This window comes from Nicotiana sylvestris, chromosome 10, assembly GCF_000393655.2.
Source record: "Nicotiana sylvestris chromosome 10, ASM39365v2, whole genome shotgun sequence".
Classification (NCBI taxonomy): domain Eukaryota; kingdom Viridiplantae; phylum Streptophyta; class Magnoliopsida; order Solanales; family Solanaceae; genus Nicotiana; species Nicotiana sylvestris.
Window position 1 is genome coordinate 160,987,486 of NC_091066.1, and position 22,828 is coordinate 161,010,313.

At 35.4% G+C, this 22,828-nt stretch overlaps 1 protein-coding gene across 4 annotated transcripts; it reads left to right on the plus strand.

Annotated features, from left to right (window-relative positions):
- Window positions 1-6,313: 6,313 nt before the first annotated feature.
- LOC104211616 (F-box/FBD/LRR-repeat protein At1g13570-like) lies at window positions 6,314-16,352 on the plus strand. 4 transcript variants are annotated; one of them, XM_070160305.1, is made up of 5 exons: window positions 6,314-6,420; window positions 14,597-15,250; window positions 15,329-15,408; window positions 15,506-15,673; window positions 15,801-16,352. In XM_070160305.1, the coding sequence occupies exons 1-5, from the start codon at window positions 6,336-6,338 to the stop codon at window positions 16,101-16,103; spliced, it is 1,290 nt and encodes a 429-aa protein (XP_070016406.1). In that variant the 5' UTR covers window positions 6,314-6,335; the 3' UTR covers window positions 16,104-16,352. The 4 variants fall into 4 exon arrangements, with proteins under 4 accessions (XP_070016406.1, XP_009759004.1, XP_009759006.1 ...); XM_009760702.2 differs by having other exon boundaries at window positions 14,597-15,408; XM_009760703.2 differs by having other exon boundaries at window positions 6,327-6,446; window positions 14,597-15,408.
- The last annotated feature ends 6,476 nt before the right edge of the window (window positions 16,353-22,828 follow it).

Here is a 22,828-nt window from a genome sequence, read left to right on the forward strand (position 1 = left end):
TGAGGTTCACTACTTAATTATACCAAAAGGGCGAATGTTCTTGATTTTATTTAAAGCATAATTTCGAAAATAATTATTTTAATAAAAATATTATCTATATTATTGTGTACACGTGCGCGTGACACAACTCCGCATGTTTTAAAAAATATAATTTATAACACGAATATACGTACGCGTGATTCGATTCAAAGAAGGGACTTTAAATCTAAATAGAAGCGGTAACAATAATCATGCAATAAAAATGTAAAATCGAGATAACTAAGCCAAGAATAAAAACAGTTAAGCGACCGTGCTAGAACCACGGAATTCGGAAATGCCTAACACCTTCTTCCGGATTAACAGAATTCCTTACTCAGGATTTCTGGTTCGCAGAATAATAAACAGAGTCATATTCTCCTCGATTCAGGGATTAAAATTGGTGACTTGGGACGCCTTAAAATTCCCAAGTGGCGACTCTGAAACAAACAAACAAATCCCGTTTCGACTGTCCTTTAATTGGAGAAAACTCCCTTGCACCCTCGCGGGGGCGGAAAAAGGAGGTGTGACATCGATCATTACACAATCGCTGACGAAATTGATAAACTTGTTTTCTTCTCATTCATCACTATGAAGAGCGTAAATTGGAAAAAGCTCCATCGAACAAAAAATTGAAATCAAAATGGCAGGAACAAAATGAGAATTGCGCTGATTTGTAGCAAAACAATTGAAGAAATTCGAGATGAAAAAAGAAATTCTAGGGTGTTTGGAGTTGCATTGATCGCAAGATCTCGTTTTTGTAGTATTTGGGGAAGAAGATTGGAAAGAATCAGAGAAAATCCAGCTGAAATAAAGAAAATCTCGCTTCTTACTCCCCAAAAACGGAAATAACGCCCCTTTTTCGGATATGGGCCTCTAATTTTTGGGCTATTCAATTGTAAATTGAAATATGGGCTATAAAGTTGAAAAGGAGGCAGCCCAGTTGTTTTAATATGAAATTTTTCCATTTTTATAAGGCAATAGGTTAATAGAGGGTATTTTTAAGACAAATTGAACACAATAATAAGGGCATTATTGCAATTTAGCCATTTTTCAGTATGGTTCGCCTTTTGGATTTCACCATTTAAGTGTGAACTATATAGGGAATCTTACATAAATATCCCAAATAAGTTTCAACTTACCAACCTCTAGCCATTAATCATAAACTTATCAAAACTAGTCAAACACATATTAAAATTAAAATTCAAATAAATAAGGTTCTTTCTCTCCAAGAATCACATGCAAAGACCTCCTTTCATATTTTTAAGCGTGATTAGCATATTAAATGCAAGACGGAAAGAAAATTTCATGAATGAGATAACAAACAAGGTAATGAAATATAAAAACATATCTATCCAAGATTTCAAAAATCTAAGCAAAAAGGTCATTTTTCAATGGGTATGGTTAAAATATATAGATGAGTCAATATACAAATTTGTGGAAGATTGAAGATGATTTAGTATCAAAATTAGTAGTTAATATCGAGTTCAAAAAATTCTTCTACGACACATGTATCACGCATGCATATATACATGGATATACATGTGATACATATTTGATACAAACATGATACATATGTGATATATATTTGATACATAGTGATATACATATCATAGTTTTTTTGCATATTTCATCTTTACTTCGAATTTTCAATTCAAACCACCTCAAAACTCCACCAATCATTCCAAAACCGAAATTCAAACTCCTTAAAATGTACCCAATCTATTCTAATAACACCCCCTCAAGAAAAAAAAACAAAGATTTGATCCTTTTTTTTGGCTACAAATAGCTAATTGGCTAATATTGGTAACATTTAGCTAATATTAGTAATATTTAATGAATTTGCCAATTTTTCTTATAAACTACTTCTAAAAGGACATAACTGGTAGTTGGCCAACTATTATATAGGAAAAATCTCACTTTATACCCATTAATTCCAAACTTTTACCCTTAAATGCCCAAGCCTGAATTATTTACTTCTCCTACCCATACGGCCCAAACTATTTACCCGGCCTTTATTCTATTCACACTAACAACCTGACCGTCCTCTATCCAAAACAACTCAACAACAAACACCCTTGCTATTTTCACTGTAAACAGTCTTTAAGCCATACAGTAGCTCCTATAATTATTACCGATATTTTCACTGTAACTGTTTTGTGTATGTCTCCACCGCCTCCGGTCATCTCTTTACCTGTTTACAGAATTGCATTGTGAAAAGGAAAGGAAAAAAATGCAAAAATCCCAAATCCCAAGTGAAAAGGGAATTCAATGAGTTTATATTTGGCAAGTAGTAGTAAAAGTAAAAGCAGAAAAAGAAGGGGAAATCTGATCTTTGAAATAGAGGGGAATGAATTTGGACAGCACATACGAGTGGGGGCAACAAATATCAATGTATCTCTAGAGAGATCTATGGAAGTTTGTGGGAAAATTGTTTGTTTTTATTTATGTGCACCTGAGAATTGAATAAAATAAAATTTACTGTATTTAATTGTTGGGGAGTTAATAAATGGAAGGAGAACATGTATTGAGATTTGTTTCGAAGCTCTTGAATTTAAAATTTTTATTTTGAAGATTTCTTGTTTGATTCAAAGTGGGTGCTGTTAAATATTGTTTATAATACCTTCTGGAAGTTCATACTGAAATTTGATAGCATTTGGAGCTGATTTGAGGCGATTGAGATCGAAATTTTCAGCTGAAAATCGAAGAAGAACACAGCTACCCAATAGTATACTGTTACGTTATACAATATGTTGCAGGAGTATATAACTATACTGCAACAGTATACTATTATAGTTTATAATGTATTGCAACGGTATATTATAATAATTGAATAACAGTATACCGCTACAATATACAATATACTATAGGAATATATAGTTAATACTATTATAGTATACAATATATTGTCATAGTATACTATAATAATATGCAATATACTGTAACAGTATGCTGTAATAATATATAATATACCATAATAGTATACTTTTTACCCGTAAGTTCACTTACCTTTTCTCTTTTAATTTGCTTTAAGTTTTTACCCAGCGTGAGGGGTAAAGTGAAAATTCAAATCTTTTTTTCGTTTTAATTTATTCTATGACTTGAATTCCAAGACTTCTGACTTCTGCAAAATCTACCATTGGAGGACCTTGAAGCTTTGAAACTCATAAATTGGGTTTGTTGAGTTTGTGATTATTTTGAAACTCAAAACAATTTTTCTTTTTAACTCTTTGCGTACAACTGTATACCATATTGATATAGCTATATACTATATTGGTATCATATGTTAGTTAATATTTTTTGATTGTATTAGCTACATTTAATTGGTACACAATTTGATTTTTCTTTAGTGATAGTGTAAAAAAAATTTAAAAAATAGTGAAAACAGTAAATGAAATTAGATTATGAAGAGAAAAAGAATATAAAAAAATAGAAGTTAAATGAAATTAGAAAAGGAAAAAAGAAAAAAATAAGAAGAAATCGAGAAAAAAGAAAGAAAAAAAGAAAGAAAAGAAGCATAGAAATAAAAAAGAATTGGAAAATAAAGAAAAAATTTTCCACAAAAACTACTATGGATAGGAAATGTAATTAGTTTATGAGTAGAAAAACAAATGGGTAAATAAGGGTAAATAGTTTTATTTTTAAGGGTAACTGTGTCATTCTCCCAGCATATATATACTAGTAAGGCTATGCCCGGGCCCAATAGCTATGTGAACAATTTGTATCTAAATATATTTGGATTTAATTATTTCTGTCTCGATGGTTAATGATTAACATCATTTTGGTACCATTCAGAAAATCCTTAGATATTTTAAAAGGACCTTAGAGTTAGCTATATGCACCTAATTGTATGAGACAACTTCGACAATCGTCTATGTTGTGTGATTTTTCAAAAAAAAAAATGTGCCAAAATACTGATTGTTGTCTACTTTTAAACTGGTGCACATGCAACATCGGAGTAGAAAGTCGAAGTTTATGAAGTTCTCTTAAGGGTTGAAGTGTAATTTTAGTTTATTATTAAAAATCACTTAAAATCATTAATAGGATAAGAATTTCATAATTTTGTCGGATGAAAGGTAAAATGTCATTGTTAGATAAAAAGTAATTCTTGTTTATTACGATATTTGACCCCTTTCTTTTCTTATTCTCGCTAAAAAGGTGAAATTTTTAGAAGATTTACATCTAAATTTACCTTTAGTTATTTGACTCTAACTTATATAATAGACGACCTATACGTTTGTAGAATATGGTGACTTCATTTCAGTTTGTATTAGTTATTATCACTATCCTAAATGTATCGTTTATATCAACATAAGATAAACTTGTAATTCTTTTCTATGTACGTAGTGTTAATTAAGGACCGCAAGTCTTTCCATTATGGGGTCGTTTAGTATGAGGTATACGAAGGTATAGTAATGATATAAAAAAAATTAATACCACCTTAATACTTTATTTGGTTAACAAATTTGGTATAAGTTATCCCAGAATTAAATTAGTACCGGAATAACTTATAACTTAGAAGTTTTGACACAATTACCCACAAAAATAAAACTATTTACTCTTGTCTACCCATTATTTTAATACCCATAAACTAATTACATTTCCTACCCATAGTAGGTTTTGTGAGGAATTTTTTCTTTATTCTCCGATTTTTTTTTTATTTCTATGCTTCTTTTCTTTTCTTTTCTTTTCTTTTTTCTTTTCTCCTTTTCTTTATTCTCGTTTTCTTCTTTTTTTTTTTCCTTTTTCCTATATAATTTCATTTAACTTCTATTTTTTATATTCCTTTTCTCTTCATAATCTAATTTTATTTACTATTTTCACTATTTTTATTATTCTTTTTTCTATATTAGTACTAAAGAAAATCAAATTGTGTACCAATTAAATGTAGCTAATACAACCAAAAAAATATTAACTAACATATGATACCAGTATAGTATATAGTTATATCAACAAGGTATACAATTGTACGCAAAGAGTTAAAAAAAAGTCTAATCCAATTATTAAACTGAAATAATATCAGTTGTCAATAAGAATTTCAAAAAATTCTAAAAGGATCTAATTGTAAGAGTATATCGTTACATTATATAGCATACTATAATATATTTTTTTTGCATTTTCAATTTGCCTCTCACGCTGGGTAAAAGCTTAAATCAAATTAAAAGGAAAAAGGTAAGTGAATTTACGGGTAATAAGTATACTATTATAGTAGATTGTATACTATTACATCATATTGTTAGAGTATATTGCATATTATTACAGTATACTATAACAATATATTGTATAATATAATAGTATATTGTTGCAGTATAACTATATACTCCTATAGTATATTGTAGCGGAATATTGTTAGGTAACTGCGTTTGCAGTATAGCTATATACTCCTACAACATATTGTATACCGTAGCGGCATACTGTAGCTATATTCTTTTTCGATTTTCAACTGAAAATTTCAATCTCAATCACCTCAAATCAGCTCCAAATGCTATCAAATTTCAGTATGAACTTCCAGAAGGTACTATAAGCAATATTTAACAACACCCACTTTGAATCAAACAAGAAATCTTCAAAATAAATTGAGCTTCAAGCCCAACAATGGTGGATATTCAAATACACACAAAAATTTAGATATGGGAAGCTTACTCGAAAATACTATAAGCAATATTTTATAGCACCACATCGAATCAAACAATAAATCTTCAAAAAAAAACTATTTTCTTCCTTAAAACTTTACTGTAACATATAAATTGAAAGTAAATACTATTGAAAAAAGAGATAGAGACAGAGGGGGGTTGAGAGTGGGCGAGAAGTTGAACTAGTGTTTTCAGAATGGGGTTTTGACACAGTTGGGGAGTTGAGCAAAGAATTGGAGGAAGGTAAAATGAGGAAGAAGAGGAGGAACATAATAAAGACGGGTAAATAGTTTGGGGCGCATGAGTATGAGTAGTAAATAGTTTGGGCCTCGGCATTAAAGGGTAAATAATTTGGAATTAATGAGTATAAAGTGAGATTTTCTCTATAACTTATAGAGGATGAGGTAATTAATGCCGGTATAACTTATACCTTCTTCTTAGAAATTGTGCAACTGTCATTTTTAATACAACATATCAAATAGTGAATAAAAAATAATACTAAAATAACTAATCCCAACATAACTTATCCTAGCATAAACCTTATTCAAACCAAACGACCCCTAACATGAGAATTGAGAATAGAGGAAATAGTCCTGGCTTTTCAGTAAATAGAGCAAACAGCAATGCAATACAGGCATACAGCTCACCGAAAAAGAATAAAAAATTCCAAATGTACTCTCGAAATAAATGTTAATTCCAGGAGTCACTGCTTTACTTTCCTTTATGTATAGTAGAAATATTCTTCGTTTTTCAGTTTCTTCCAATTTGAGAAGTGAGTAGTTCACAATTCATCTTCAGGTTCTTATTTTCCTCTCTTTATTTCTCCTCTTTTAACTTATTACTTTTTTCTTCATTGTTAACACAGAACTCATGCTTTTTAATATGGTTCTGGGGTTCTATAGAATTTTGAAATCAAGATTGTATTTTTATTTTATGGGTATAGTTAAATCTGCTGAAATTGAATTGGGTTTTGCTTAAAACTTGATGGGGTTAACGCAGTGGCAGACCCAAGATTTTTATCAAGCGGGTTCAAAACCCGACATTAGAGGTCATATGTGAATAGCTGGTTTCGAACTCAGGACCATGTGGAAAATTTGAACCCTCTTTACTAATAGGCTAGGCATTTTACTTTTTTCAAGAGGGTTCAAAATTATATTTATACCTTTACTTGTCTGAAAACAACAAAAATATACCTATATATACCGTGTTATTTTTCGATGAAGCGCCGCTTGACTCCACGTGGATCCGCCCCTGGGTTAACGTTATCATGGATGTAGCATATTCGTCGGTGTGTACTTTGCATAGTTTTCTAAGCAGTGTACTGTTGACTTACTCTATATATACATATAGGAGTGGCAAACGGACGGGTCGGGTTGGATATGGTTCGGGTCGAAAACGGATAAATTATTCGACCCGACCCATATTTAATACGGATGAAAAACGGGTTAACCGGCGGATATTATTCACTTCTTGCATATGATCACTTTTGGGAGAATTTTTAGTCTCCCTAACTTGAGGAACCCCAATTTGAAGTTTTACAAATGTAAAAGTTAGACCCATTGGTTATCCATTTTTTAAATGGATAATATGGTTGTTATCCATATTTGACCCATTTTTAAAAATTTCATTATCCGACCCATTTTTTAGCGGATAATATGAGCGGTTAACTGTTTTCATTTAACCATTTTGCCACTCCTATATACATATACACATTCTTTTATAGAAAAATAGTATACATATATTTAGTACAAAAATTCGACAAAGTAGTGTTAGATGACACCCCTTCTTGGCCGTGGCAAAGGACTAAGTAGTGTCATATGAAGCAGTCTTGCATAAATGTAGGGTAAGACTGCATACGATAGAGACTCTTGTGGTCGGGCCCTTCTTCGGATCCTGCGCATAGTGGGAGCTTAATGCAACGGACTACCTTTTTTTTTTCTTAGCATTTTTGTTCAAAATAATATGTATTCATACAGTAAGTTGACACCGTTTAATAAATAATGCAGACTAGACATCAATTTGGAACAAGAACACACAGCCCTAGACCCAAAGTCTATATACAAGCCGAATTGTTACAATAGGTTGACACAACTTAAAGAAATCCAATGTACGTCACTGCTTGGTTAACTATTTTGTATGTTTTGATAACTAAAGTAACATTTAGGTGTTGAAGTATCTAGTGGTATCGAACCCACACTCGGCACTCTAACTCCGCTCCTGTTTACACGTACCGAGTCACCTCAAGATTATGTATATTGTGGTGATAAACTACTAAGACTAATTAGACTATTTAAATTAGTAGCAAAGCTATTAGTACCACAACAACCCAGTATAATCCCACAAGTGGAGTCTGGGGAGGGCAGTGTGTACACAGACCTTACCTCTACCCTATGGGATAGAGAGGTTGTTTTCGGTAAAGCTATTAGTACAAAAAATTTAAAAATAAAACAGAAAGGTAATAAAGTTACAATAGTTTGATGTCAAAACTAGCCGAATTGAACAACTTTTTCTCCCCTTGTTTTATAGCTATTGATTTCAGTTGATAATTGCCTTATAAAAAGGACAATGCGGTCGTTGCAAATATAATCCGGTTTACAAGTCTGGCGTCGAATCCCACAAAGAACTAAGGTTTAGCTACAGATGTTCACTATCACCAAGAAGACAAGCTTGAACAGTTCCTAACTTATAAATATTTAGATTTTTGTGTTTAACTAATTAATTAACAAATTAAAATAGTAAATTAACAACTAAAGATACTACGGGTTAGAGAAAAGATTAAGGAGGTCTAGAGTTATGATTTCCCCAATTGTCGGAATCCTTCCCGCTATATCTTCTATAATTTCGCCTAAATATTCTCTAACGATTATGAGCACTCTTATTACCGTAAATCTCTCCCGAGTAATCACGACAATTTACTAGACGCACTCTCCCGAGCTACGCTAGCTGGCTTTTAATAGAACTCACTTCAGATTGCACCCAAGGCTTCGTTATCCCTAATCCCACCTTTAAACCCTCAGTTATTGATCCCTTATATACTCTGGGAGTGGTGTTGTTCAACAACTACCTAAATATGCACTCTCTCCCGAGTTATGCATACTAAATAGGCACAACTAATTGATGATCCTATCAATTAACTACAACAAGAACGTAGTTAAACAAATAGAGATTATACTGAGGCTCAATTATATAAAAACATAACAAGAATTTATCCTACAAAAGGTTCCATCAAAACCCTAGATAACAAATTAGCTATTCATAATAGTATGTAAAACTACAATACTAAAAGTCATAACCAACAATGAAAAATAGGAAGAGGAAGGAAAAACTCGTAGAAGAATTCCCCGCCTTTCTCCTATTGTGTCTCTGCCTCCTTAGGTCGAATCTGTGTCAAAAGTATGTCCAACCTCCTCAAAATAGCGTTTTTACATGTATTTATACCAAGTAGGGTCGGGCCGAGACGAAAAAACCCTTTCCTGCGCGAACTAGGACTTAGCTCTGTAAAAATTGAACAGTCGCGCCGCACCATGCGGCGCGTTAGTGCATTTTATCAGCAGCCTCAACTTTTCGCATCAGGCAACATTTTACACTGCTGCGCCGCGCCTTGTGGTGCCCCATGCGGCGCGACAGTGTAATTTTCTCAGAGTGAACTTATTTCGTCCTCTTTTAACATCCGGACTTGGTACACGACCTCCGAACACGATCTCGGCTTAATGTATTGGGCTTTTACTCAGACTTCAAAGCTCCAAATTGATCAATTTAGCTCCAAATTAAATTTTGAGCTGAGGATCACTTCCTTCAAGGCATAAAACACGTACTAAGTGCAATTCACTATCATTTGAACTCAAATACACGTAAAAAATACAGTCATTGGCATGTAATACTACGGCTAAAACATGGGTTTCTAGCCTAACATCAACACCCCACACTTAAACCATTGCTCGTCCTCGAGCAATCAAACTACACTTTATATAGACACGACCTTTTTAAACAATTCTCCTAACTCATCACACCAAGAATATTTAAAATAGACTAAGCACAAAAGCGTAACATCTTCACCTCAAGATTTGACTCACAAGTACCACACATTATTCACAACTCACCCACTTACTTTAACGTAGAGATCACTGACATTACCTTTCATTCATGAATCAAGTGCCCTCACACAACAAAAGAGAGTAGTTCCACATAATAAAATCTAAGAGCACTTAGGAACTCAAGATAAAAAAGAATTCACTCACTCTCAGAAATAACGTTCATATGCCACAAAAGATGCACCATAGGATTGCCCGTAGTGTATTAATCTACTAATCGAGCTCATTCAGTCTAGGATCAAGTCGGACTTTATTTGGTTGTAATGTAGGCTGCGGGACGGGTAGAATACATTTAGATAGAAGAGTGACTACACCTCCCTAAACACTTTAATACATACATTTAACATTTAAAACCCTACTTATGTCAAACCAAAACTCCACCTTCACATCAATGTATATTAACTCCATACTTCTTTAAGCACAATTACATCAAAAGCCACTACCACAAAGAATATTCTTCACAACAATACAACTATTTTTTTTTCTTTCTTTCTTTTTCAATTCAAGTGGCTCTTATTTTTTTTTAAAACAGTACACATTTCTCCTTTTTTCATTAGTTCCACTCAAAAGCCAAACCAACCACCCCACACTCATAACAATTCAAGTGCTCATGAGAGGTGAAAAAGTTCAAAAAGATGGTTAATTCAAACAAATGGGTAAGGCTTGTAATGTGGTTGCCAAAGAAACAGGATTAAAGGCTCAAAGGGGTTAACTACGATACATAACAATTAGGATGGTAAAATATACATATCTGGCTCAACAAAGAAACACCTATATCACTTCCAAGACTGAACAAATCTACTATTTCGCTTTGCAACACACAGGGCAAGTTCTAGGCATCAAATGCAATGCACGGAATACAACAACCCTCACACACATGGCACATGCCTGACTCACTCAAGATTGGAGAATCAAGACACTCTAGTCAAAACAGTTAAGCAAAGTTAAGAATATACAATTTAAGATACTTATACAAGAGTCAAAAATTGAGCCTAAGCGTCACAACCAAAGTACTCACTATTCTCAAGGCATAACAAAGTCAAGAGATATTGCTTCATTTCAAAACACAACACAATGACTCCTATTCCTAAAAAAAAACTAACTACACCCGGCTCAAACAAAACCATTGGAAAAGAACCGTGGTTTAAAGAAAAACCAAGGGGTAATTGTTACACTACCTAATAAACGAAAATCTCTTTTTTTCATTAGACTTAAATCCCTCAAGAAAATTGTCTAATAGATCCATCATTGTGAAAAGTCCAATCTTTTAAAAAAAATATTATTTAATTAAACTACATAACTAAAATAGCATAGAAAGTCACCCAGACAATCTCCTCACCCCACGCTTAAAATTGTGCATTGTCCCCAATGCATACCATACTAATAAGAGGGTAAAAGAAACTCCCTGGTAGGCCAAAGACCGAAGCACTAGAAGCTCATGGGGTACTCAAACTTCTCTCGGGCTTGGTCCTTCATGCGGGTACCTCACACTTTGTTCCAACCATCTGGTTTGCTGTTGCATCTTTTCAATAACTTTGTTCTCCATGCTCCTAGAAACTCAAAAATCGAGACAACAAAAATAATACAATAAAAAAATAAAAAAAATAAAACAAAGCAGTAAAGTTGGGTTGCCTCCCAACAAGCGCTTGATTTAAAGTCGCGGCACGACGCAAATAACTTTTTGCCTCCATTTTGAACTTATGAATTGGACCCCAAGTTTTGCTTCAAGCTTATGATTATACTCTTGGGGCGGTACAAATTCTTGCGAGCCAAAAATTAGATAGAGTCTTATGCACTTTTTGGCTCTCGACCGAGGAGTGTCACCTTGCCTAGACGGCCTTGAGAATTTCAAAATATAAGGCCCATCTACCTCTTCCTTGAACTCCTTTTTATGCTCGTAAAGATCCATTCCCATTTTACTGTCCGAACATAATGTGGAGAAGTGTTTGGAATGAGGTCCAACACGCTCCAATACATGAACTTCAAGATTTTCGACCTCAACACCCAAAACACTAGAGTCAACTAAAGTTGTATCTTCAATGTCCCTGGTTGACTCTAGTATTACTTCTTCAACATCGGCATCCTCAAATTCTAGATGGTTAGAGTGTTGGGTTCTACTTTGGACCCCTCCATTGGCACCTCAATTTCCGTCTCTAATGCAAACTGCTCCTGGCTACTATCCATAATATTGACATATTGAGCATTAAAAACTTCAACTAGTTGACTCACTTGAGCCTCTAAGTTGCGAATAGTTTCATCTTGCCTTTTTTTCTGCAGCTGTATTTTACTTTGTTGTTCTATAATGCACTTTAACATATCTTCGATCTTCTTTAGGTCAGCTTCCCTAGGTTCTTTGTTCCTGTTATCCTCACAAGAAAACGTAGAATCATCATAATAAGGGGTTGGGGGAAGATAAGAAATATAAGCACAACCATGAAAGTGACCATCTTGACCACCACACATATCACACACATTCCACACATAAGATTGAGTTGGTGCACATAACTCGCTCTCGGAAATATTTTGATAATTTTGCCAAGGGTGGTTTTCATCACAATATGCGTAAGAAGGATTAAAAGTAGAATTACCAACAACAAAATTTTCATAATTCCATGATGCCATATTTTTTTTTAAATCAACAAGTAAAACAAAAAAAAAGAAATAAAAATCAAATACAAAAAATAAAAATAAAAGTTCAAACTTGAAACCTAGCAATATGTACACCTATAGCTACACCGTTAGTTCCCCGGCAACTGCGCCAAAATTTGATCGCGCCCAACTATGCCTTATAAAAAGGACAATGCGGTCGTTGCAAATATAATCCGGTTTACAAGTCTGGAGTCGAATCCCAAAGAGAACTAAGGTTTAGCTACAGATGTTCACTATCACCAAGAAGACAAGCTTGAACAGTTCCTAACTTATAAATATTTAGATTTTTGTGTTTAACTAATTAACTAACAAATTGAAATAGTAAATTAACAACTAAAGATACTACGGGTTGGAGAAAAGATTAAGGAGGTATAGAGTTATGATTTCCTTAATTGTCGGAATCCTTTCCGCTATGTCTTCTATAATTTCGCCTAAGTATTCTCTATCGATCATGAGCACTCTTATTACCGTAAATCTCTCCCGAGTAATCACGACAATTTACTAGACGCACTCTCCCGAGCTACGCTAGCTGACTTTTAATACAGCTCACTTCAGATCGCACCCAAGGCTTCGTTATCCCTAATCCCGCCTTTAAACCCTCGGTTATTGATCCCTCATGTACTCTGGGAGTGGTGTTGTTCAACAACTACGTAAATATGCACTCTCTCCCGAGTTATGCATACTAAATAGGCACAACTAATTGAGGATCCTATCAATTAATTACAACAAGAACGTAGTTAAACAAATAGAGATTATACTGCGGCTCAATTATATAAAAACATAACAAGAACGTAGTTAAACAAATAGAGATTATACTGCGGCTCAATTATATAAAAACATAACAAGAATTTATCCTACAAAAGGTTCCATCAAAACCCTAGATAACAAATTAGCTATTCATAGTAGTATGTAAAACTACAATACTAAAAGTCATAACCAACAATGAAAAATAGGAAGAGGAAGGAAAAACTCGTAGAAGAATTCCCCGCCTTTCTCCTATTGTGTCTCTGCCTCCTTAGGTCGAATCTGTGTCAAAAGTATGTCCAACCTCCTCAAAAGAGCGTTTTTACATGTATTTATACCAAGTAGGGTCGGGCCCAGACGAAAAAACCCTTTCCTGTGCGAACTAGGACTTAGCTCTGTAAAAATTGAACAGCCGCGTCGCCGCACCATGCGGCGCGTTAGTGCATTTTATCAGCAGCCTCAACTTTTCGCATCAGGCAGCATTTTACACTGCTGCGCCGCGCCTTGCGGTGCCCCATGTGGCCCGGCAGTGTAATTTTCTCAGAGTGAACTTATTTCGTCCTCTTTTAACATCCGGACTTGGTACACGACCTCCGAACACGATCCCGACTTAATGTATTGGGCTTTTACTCAGACTTCAAAGCTCCAAATTGATCAATTTAGCTCCAAATTAACTTTTGAGCTCAGGATCACTTCCTGCAAGGCATAAAACACGTAGTAAGTGCAATTCACGATCATTTGAATACAGTCATTGGCATGTAATACTACGGCTAAAACATGGGTTTCTAGCCTAACATTAATAATCTTATAACTTAATAGCAGCAAAAGATAATGTGTATTGTGCCAAAGTCCCACATCGGTGAAGTAACAATTTTGGTTGGTACTTCACCTTATAAAAGGAGGCCTAATGTTTAGGATTTAAAACACCTCTCATTTGCCTTCTTATCTTCTTAAGGCATTTGTATCTTCTCTCTTTAGTATTATTTCACTTGTATTTTTGGAGTGGAATAAAATATTGGTTGTGTCCGAGGAAGCATGCAAAATTGGCCGAACCTCAGTAAATTCTGGTGTTCCTTTTATTGTTGCTTTATTGTCTTATTTATTATTTGGTGACTGTCATAATTTTTGGTATAGTAGTTGTCACTCATTCACACTATATACAATTTGCTTCCGCAACAGTGTGATCCTTGTTTATTGTTTGTTTGGTTTTCCCTTTTGAATAATGATCTTAATAATATTCTGGATGCATGAAGTATTGATGGGATTCTTGCTGTAAATAATGCAATTCATGGATATTAAGAGGAAATTGATGAGTGATTTAAGTGTAATGCACCTTTTTCTTTTATCTTACAGGTGTAGATTGTTGATTTAACAATGTCAATAGCAGTTGTGTGCTGTCTTTTAGTATGTACTCTATCCTGATAGTTTTTCTTACCTATTGTAGTACTTGTTTATTTTCTGCAGATTCTTGTTGGCAATCATTTAATATGATGCCTCCCCTGGATGTACTTAGCGATCTTCCCAAGAGTGTAATAGATGAAGTTTTAATGCGGTTGTCTTTACAAGATGCTGTGAGGACAAGCATCTTATCGAAAAAATGGAGATATAACTGGTGCACACTTCCACAGTTAAAACTTGATCAAACTCTTTGGAAAACTACAAAGGATTTAACATGCTTTACAAGTAACTTTACAAAGATTATCTACCACGTTTTGACCCTTCATGAAGGACCAATTACCCAGTTTACCCTCTCAATTCCTCATTTGGAAGGTTGTCCTAATTTTGACAACTTAATATATTTCCTCTCTAGGAATGGCATTCAACATCTTGTTCTTGAACTTCAAGGCGGTAATCTATACACATTGCCTTCTTCATTTTTCACATGTTCGCAGATGAGGCATTTGTCTCTCAAAAATTGTCTAATACGTCCTCCACCAGTCTTTAAGGGATTTGAAAGGTTAATTAGCTTAAAACTAAATAGAGTCACAATTTCTTCTGAATTGCTTGGGAGTTTAATCTCCCATAGCCCGTTGCTTGAGAACTTGGTGCTGCAATACTCAGATATATCAAACCCCGTGGAAATTAGTGCTCCCAAGCTGAGGTCTTTTGTCTTCATTGGTAATATACATTTTATACGTCTAAAATATGTCCCTCTTCTTTCCAAAGTTTCATATGAGCCTAGAGCATTTTCTGTAGAGGCAGAACATGATCTCGCCAAGATTTTTGAGTCTATTCCTGCTATTGAGCATCTCTGCTGGAATCTCCAGTATGTCAAGGTAAATGTTGCTTCATGACTTGAATATAATGCATTTTTTATAGATGTGCCATCTTTTGGGCTTTGAGTCATCCTGATTTTTGACAATTTCTTCCTAGGCCAGGAATGCTGGACCCGTTGAATTTATACCAACAAGGCTTCTCTCTGCTTTTAACTGTCTTAAACGGCTTTATGTATCTTGGATTTGTCTAAGAGAATTCTTTGAGCTTTCAATTGCTCTTTGCTTGATAAGAAGCTCCCCATATTTAGAAGAGATTGAAATTGAGGTTATTAATGATGTTTCCTTTTCTCTTTTTTATGTGCTTTTCGTATGTAATTATTTTCTTATTTTGCATGCTCATTAGATCTTCAATTTTAAGTTCGGGCTGATGGATTTTTCTCGATCTTTCTTAGACATGTGATACTGAGGGGGGCAAGTATTATGAACCTGTGCCATGTGGTGTTGTTGATGAGATTCCTGCAAGCTTCTCAGATATGACATTTAATTACCTGAGGACAGTTAAGCTTAGACATGTAACAGGAATAGGGCCTGAAATGCAGCTTATCAAGGTTTTATTGGCCAAGTCTCCGGCGCTGCTGAGAATGGTAATCGACCCCGAAGTAGGAGAAGATAAAAAATCTCTCAAAGTACTGGCGGAGATAACAAAATTTCAGCGGGCGTCGTCTAAAGCAGAAGTTGTATATAACGTAGATTAGTATCCATATCCCATCCCTACTTGACCTTCACTAGTCAGTTAATCAGACCATGATGTTTGGCTAAAATGTTTGGAAGTTTAATGTGTAAAATGAATGTTGATACAGTAGTGAAGTTGTGTTTTGCCTTTGCCTTACAACTTGTTTGGATGGTTGTGACATGTTGTATTGTATCGTTTGGATGGTTGTGACATGTTGTATTGTATTGTATTGTTACTTTAAATATAATGTTTGGTTTGAATGTTACTTAAATTTATTGTATCGTATCATTAAATTCGTCGTTACGTAACGATGAAAAGTTTCACTTTATGAAACGACTGATTTGGTGGTCAAAACACGATGAAGAGAAAAAAAAAGGTTAAAAAAGAAAAAGAAAAAGAAAAAGAAAAAAGAAACTGAGCCTAAAGTTTAGTTGCTCTTAAATATATACCTGTATAGTCAGAACATAACCCATTCCTTTTTGCAGCTCTCATATGATCCTATACACAAGCTCAATCAAACTGTACCACGGATATAAGCCTGGTAATTAAGCAGAGAAGAGCAGAGAGGCCAACGTATTATCGACTGAGTTTTGAACCGTGTGCTACTTGCCCTTTAATTCAATATGGTATTTTATTTTTAATTAATGTCATGTGTTTTGGAGTTTTTTCTGTTTTTCAAGCCAAAATGAAGTATATTGTTCTAAAACACACACTTCAAAATATCTATTATGCTATAAAATAGTCATATATAGTGAAAAAATTATTGTAAGTGTGGATAAAAAGTAAAAATAACAACCTAAAAAGAGTTGAAAAATATGTTAAGAATTCAAATGCCTTTTCAGCTTCCCTATTAGAAAGTAATTAAGGCTTCATTTATTGATATCGGATATCTCAAGGGTCATTCTTTTCTAGTAAAGTAAAAGGTTCTTTCATTCTTTTAAATAGTTTAACGAAAATTCGAGATGGAATCAAGAGCAAACAATGAACCAAATCTCAATGTTGTTTACTTGGGTATATATATGTGTGCATGCATTTTCTTGTATGAGTTATTTCAATTAGAGTAGTCTCTCTATCCTCATAAGGTAGGGTTAAGGTCTGTGTACACATTATCCTTTCCGGACCCTACAATTTAGGATTGTTGCGGAAGCCAAATGTATATAGTGTGAATAAGTCACAACTACTATACCAAAAATTATGACAATCACCAAATAATAAATAAAACAATAAAGCAACAACAAAAAAGAACACCAGAATTTACGAGGTTCGGCCAATTTTGCCTACTCCTCGGACACAACCAATATTTTATTCCACTCCAAAAATACAAGTGAAATAATACTAAAGAGAGAAGATACAAATGCCTTAATAAGATAAGAAGGCAAATGAGAGGTGTGTCTAAATCCTAAACATTAGGCCTCCTTTTATAGGAAAAAATTCCCACCAAGTTTACTTCCCAACCGATGTGGGATATTATCATATTCAACAAATCTCCACCTTGGCAAAATTCCACATCTTCAATTCTCTCTCAATAACAAATTTTGATTGTGTCTTCATCTTCAATCTTCAGTGTTCAACAATGTTGATCAAATCCAAACAATGTTGAAACTTGACCGCAATCACCACTTTTGTCAGCATATCAGCAGGATTCTCCGTAGTATGAATTTTCTTCATTGTGATTCCACCTTCTTCTATGATTTCTCGTACGAAATGATACCGAACATCAATGTGTTTCGTCCTTGCATGATAAACTTGGTTCTTCGCCAATTGAATAGCACTTTGACTATCACAAAAGATTGTGATATTTTTTTGTTCAACACCAAGCTCCTTTAGCAACTCTTGAAGCCAAATTGCCTCTTTCACAGCCTCTGTAATAGCCATGTACTCTGCCTCTGTTGTAGACAAAGCAACTGTTGACTGCAAAGTAGGCTTCCAACTAACTGGTGCTTTTGCAAAAGTAAACACATAACCAGTAGTTGATCTTCGTTTGCCCAGGTCACCGGCAAAATCTGAGTCACAATATCCAACTACAGACTGATTGCATTCCTGCTCAAAAACTAACCCAACATCTACAGTATTATGAATATACCATAGAATCCACTTCACAGCTTGCCAATGCTCCTTTCTTAGATTATGCATATATCTGCTAATAACTCCAACAACTTGTGAAATGTCAGGTTTCGTACAGACCATTGCATACATCAAGCTACCAACATCATTTGCGTATGGTACATTTGACATATACTCTCGTTCAGCTTCATCCTTTGGCGACATAGTAGTACTTAGCTTAAAATGGGGAGCAAGTGGAGTACTAACTGGCTTAGTCTTTTCATCTATGCCAAAACGTTGTAGTACTCTTTTCAAATATTCTTTCTGAGATAAACAGAGTTTCTTTGAACGTCTATCTCTTATTATCTCCATGCCAAGAATTTTCTTTGCCTCACCCAGATCCTTCATCTCAAACTTCTTCTTCAGTTGAATCTTCAACTTATCAATTTCTTCCGAATTCTTGGAAGCTATCAACATATCATCAACATATAGGAGAAGATATACAAAAGAACCATCTTTAAGCTTGTGCAAATACACACAATGATCGTATTTGCTTCTCTTGTACCCTTGCCGCAACATAAACTCGTCAAATCGCTTGTACCATTGTCTAGAAGATTGTTTCAATCCGTACAACGATTTTTCAAGTTTGCACACCATATTTTCTTTTCCAGCAACTTTGAATCCTTCTGGCTGAGTCATGTAGATTTCCTCCTCCAAGTTTCCATGTAAAAATGCAGTTTTTACATCCATCTGAACTAGTTCCAAATCCAATTGTGCTACCAAAGCCAACATAATTCTAATGGAGGAATGTTTTACAACTGGAGAAAACACTTCATTGTAATCAATTCCCTCCTTTTGAGCATATCCTTTGGCCACCAATCTTGCTTTGTAGCGAACATCTACTTGGTTAGGAAATCCTTCCTTCTTTGCAAATACCCATTTGCACCCAATTGCTTTCTTTCCCTTCGGGAGATTGGCCAATCTCCATGTATGATTCTGATGAAGGGACTGTATTTCATCATTCATGGCAATCCTCCACTTATCTTCTTCTGAACTTTGGACTGCGTCTTTATAAGTGGTAGGAACATCATCAGCTACAATTGAGGTTGCACAAGCAACTGTCTCTATGAGACGAACAGGTTTCGTTATTGTTCTTTTTGGCCTGCTGGTTGCTATTGATTCAAGTTGTTGTTGAGGTTCCTGAGTTGGAATCTCCTCTACTGGCTCTCCTTCCAGAGGGTAATCTTCATTTGTTTCCTCCTCTGCTTCTTGTGTAGGAAAAATAAATTTTCCCTCAAACTCCACCTGCTTAGAAGCACCTTCATTTTGTTTGGTATCTTCTGTTACCTTATTTACCATAGCAGATTCATCAAAGGTAACATCCCTGCTGAATATTACTTTCTTTGTCATAGGACACCATAAGCGATATCCTTTGACTCCAGAAGTAATTCCCATAAAAATAGCCTTCTTTGCCCTTGGATCCAATTTTGACTCTGTCACATGATAATATGCAGTTGAGCCAAACACGTGCAAAGAGTCATAATCTACAGCAGGCTTTCCATACCATTTTTCAAATGGTGTCTTGCCATCAATAGCAGCAGATGGTAGACGATTAATGAGGTGGCATGCATATGTAATTGCCTCAGCCCAAAATTCTTTGCCCAAGCCAGCATTGGACAACATACACCGTACCTTCTCCAGCAAGGTCCGGTTCATACGTTCTGCCACTCCATTCTGTTGTGGTGTATGTCTAACAGTGAAGTGTCGGACGATGCCATCATTTTCACAGACCTTATTGAAATGATCATTTTTGTATTCACCTCCATTGTCTGTGCGAATACACTTGATCCTCTTGCCTGTTTGATTCTCCACCATCGTCTTCCATTTGAGAAAAATTCCCAACACTTCATCTTTGCTCTTCATTGTATACACCCATACTCTTCGGGAAAAATCATCAACAAAGGTTACAAAATAGTGCTTCCCACCCAATGAAGGTGTTTTGGAAGGACCCCAAACATCAGAGTGTACATAATCCAAAATGCCTTTAGTATTATGGATCGCTGTACCAAATTTAACCCTTGTCTGTTTCCCTTTGACACAATGCTCACAAAACTCCAAGTTGCAAGCCTTTACTCCTTTTAACAATCCTTGATCTGATAGAGTTTTCAAGGATTTTCCTCCAGCATGTCCCAAGCGCATGTGCCATAGCTTGGTTGCTTCTGCCTCTTTGTCGTCACTGGATGTCACTGTCGCTGTCCCAATAACTGTACTGCCACGATAGCGGTACATATTATTATTCTTCCGATTAGCCTTCATTACCACTAGTGCACCGGAGCATACTCTCATCACTCCATTTTCTGCAATGATTTTGAACCCTTTTGATTCTAGGGCTCCCACAGAGATGAGATTCTTCTTCAAATCCGGTACATATCGAACATCTGTTAATGTTCTGATCATTCCATCATGGTTCCTTAATCGTATTGAACCAATGCCATATGAGGTAAGAGGGCTGTTATCCGCTGTGTGGATGACTCCATATTCTCCTTCTTGAAATTCCATGAACCAGTCCCTGTTGGGACACATATGATAGCTACAAGCCGAGTCCATCAACCATATGTCTGATGATGTTGATGACTCTGTTGTAACTAATGAGAAGTCTGAATCATCACAATCAGCTACATTTGAATCCATAATGGCCTTTCCATTGTTATGTTTGGCCTTATTCTTCAACTTCGGATAGTCTTTCTTCCAGTGCCCCTTTTCTCGACAAAAGGCACATTCATCTTTGTTGGGTCTGGATCTTGACTTGGATCTTCCCTTCTTTGTCCTCATTTGATTTTGAGGACGACCCCTCACAAATAGTGCTTCTCTTTCTCCGCCCTTCTATTTTTCTCGCTTTCTTTGTTCATAGCTGTGAGCACATGATTTTTGCTCTATGAGAACTACTCCCAATAATTCAAAATAAAATGGTTTTGTATTGTTTGTAATTTATTGATATTTTTGTCTGCGCGTGTTTATTTCTACTTTAATTAAGAAAAATACAAAAATATGTGTTGCATGTGCATTTAGGATTTAATTTTGTAAATTAGGATTTAATTTTATAATTTAGGATTTAATTAAATAGGTCCCTTTTACAAAAATGAAAAAATCACCAAAAATATGTACTTTGCATTTAATGTCCGAATTGTGTGATTTTATCTTTATTTGATGTTTAATTTCATGTGATAGCTATTATTAAGGGTTAATGTGTTAGCTAATTGTCAATTTTATAATTAGGATTTTTAGTTGGTAATTAGGAGTAAAAAGAAAATAGAAGAAAAGGAAGAAATAAAGAGAAAATCGGACTGGGCCAGTTTTGAATTAAATAGACCAGGCCCAAACCAAAATAACCCCTTACAGCTCAGTCCAAATACCCTTTTTACCCGGTCCAGTCAGGCTGGCAATACGACCGTCCAAACGACGTCGTTTTTGTCACTCTCAATCTGGGTCGTTGATCTCACTTGATCAACGGTCCAGATCAACTCCCTCACAGCCTGACCCGTCTATCCCAATAACCGATCCAACCCTGGCACTAAACCAAATGACCCCGTTTCCCTTCCCCAAGTTGACCTGAACCCTCCATCACCCTTGATCCAACAACCAGGATTAAAACACCCCCTCCGTATATAAGTCCAATCCCTTACCCCATGCCCCCAAAGCCATACCCCCCTTCACCTCTTCGTCTCTGAGCTTCAGAGACCAAACATATCCACCGCCTTCAACCACCGTGCTCCGCCCACCGGAAATCGCCTCACGGCAGTTCCGGTGGTCGAAACAACCCCAAAATTACACCATAGCCTCCCCACGACGTCCTCTTTCCAAATCTTGTATCGGTTTCCCTCGAATCAGTACCCTACATCTCGAATCTTCAATCAAAGAATCAACCTAAAACCTCACCTCCTCCGATGACTACCAAATTAACACCCCTAAGCCATCTAACCACCCTCGTTGCAAATCCAGTACCCGTTTGTTTTGAATCATCCTCAAACTTCTCGAATCTTCATTTGATGATTCGAGCAAAACCTGGACCTACCCCAATCCGCCCTGAACTCATACCCTGGTACCCCCTGACCTCTCTCATGCCCAAAACACACTTGGTTTGGTTCGAATTTGACCAGAACCGTTCGAACCCCAAATTGAACCCCCAAGAACCCTAGAAACCCAAAGGTTGGAATCTGTCCCAATTAAAGGAAGTTGGGTGTCTAGTGGACCTTAGTCGAAGAGTTCTCAGTTGAGAACACTCGATTAAGGTCCGTTCGACCTCAATTAAAGGTCCAAGTCAGAGTCCAAGTCAGGGTCGTCCAGTTTCTTTGAGGTATTTTCCTTTTTCCTGTTTGTTTCCATTTTTGTGTTTGTTTGTTCAGTTTACTTTGTTTAAGTGTAGCTTTATTGATTTTTTAGTTTTTGTCGATTGATTCTGTCCTTCTTCATCAGACATTTTATTTGGTCCAATTTCATCATTGTTTCTGTTTGTTGTCAATTGTTATATGTTATAATTTGTATAAGCGTCGTCGATTAGTCCGGTAGGTTTGAGTGTTAGTTTAACATGATAGTAGTGTACTGTTGGTTTTGATTTCACGGTTCATTCTAGTCTGTTTCCCCTCCTGCTTCATTTCTGTCCTAAATGTTGTGTTGAAATGTGCTTGCTGGTATAGTTGAACTTAG

What these genes read in the sequence shown, in the direction of transcription:
- LOC104211616 (XM_009760702.2), top strand. Translation starts at nt 6,336, where the DNA reads ATGTTAATTCCAGGAGTCACTGCTTTACTTTCCTTTATGTATAGTAGA. An exon ending in AGTTTCTTCCAATTTGAGAA is followed by an intron (nt 6,421 to 14,596) that starts GTGAGTAGTTCA and finishes TATTTTCTGCAG; the next exon opens with ATTCTTGTTGGCAATCATTT. An exon ending in TAGAAGAGATTGAAATTGAG is followed by an intron (nt 15,674 to 15,800) that starts GTTATTAATGAT and finishes GATCTTTCTTAG; the next exon opens with ACATGTGATACTGAGGGGGG.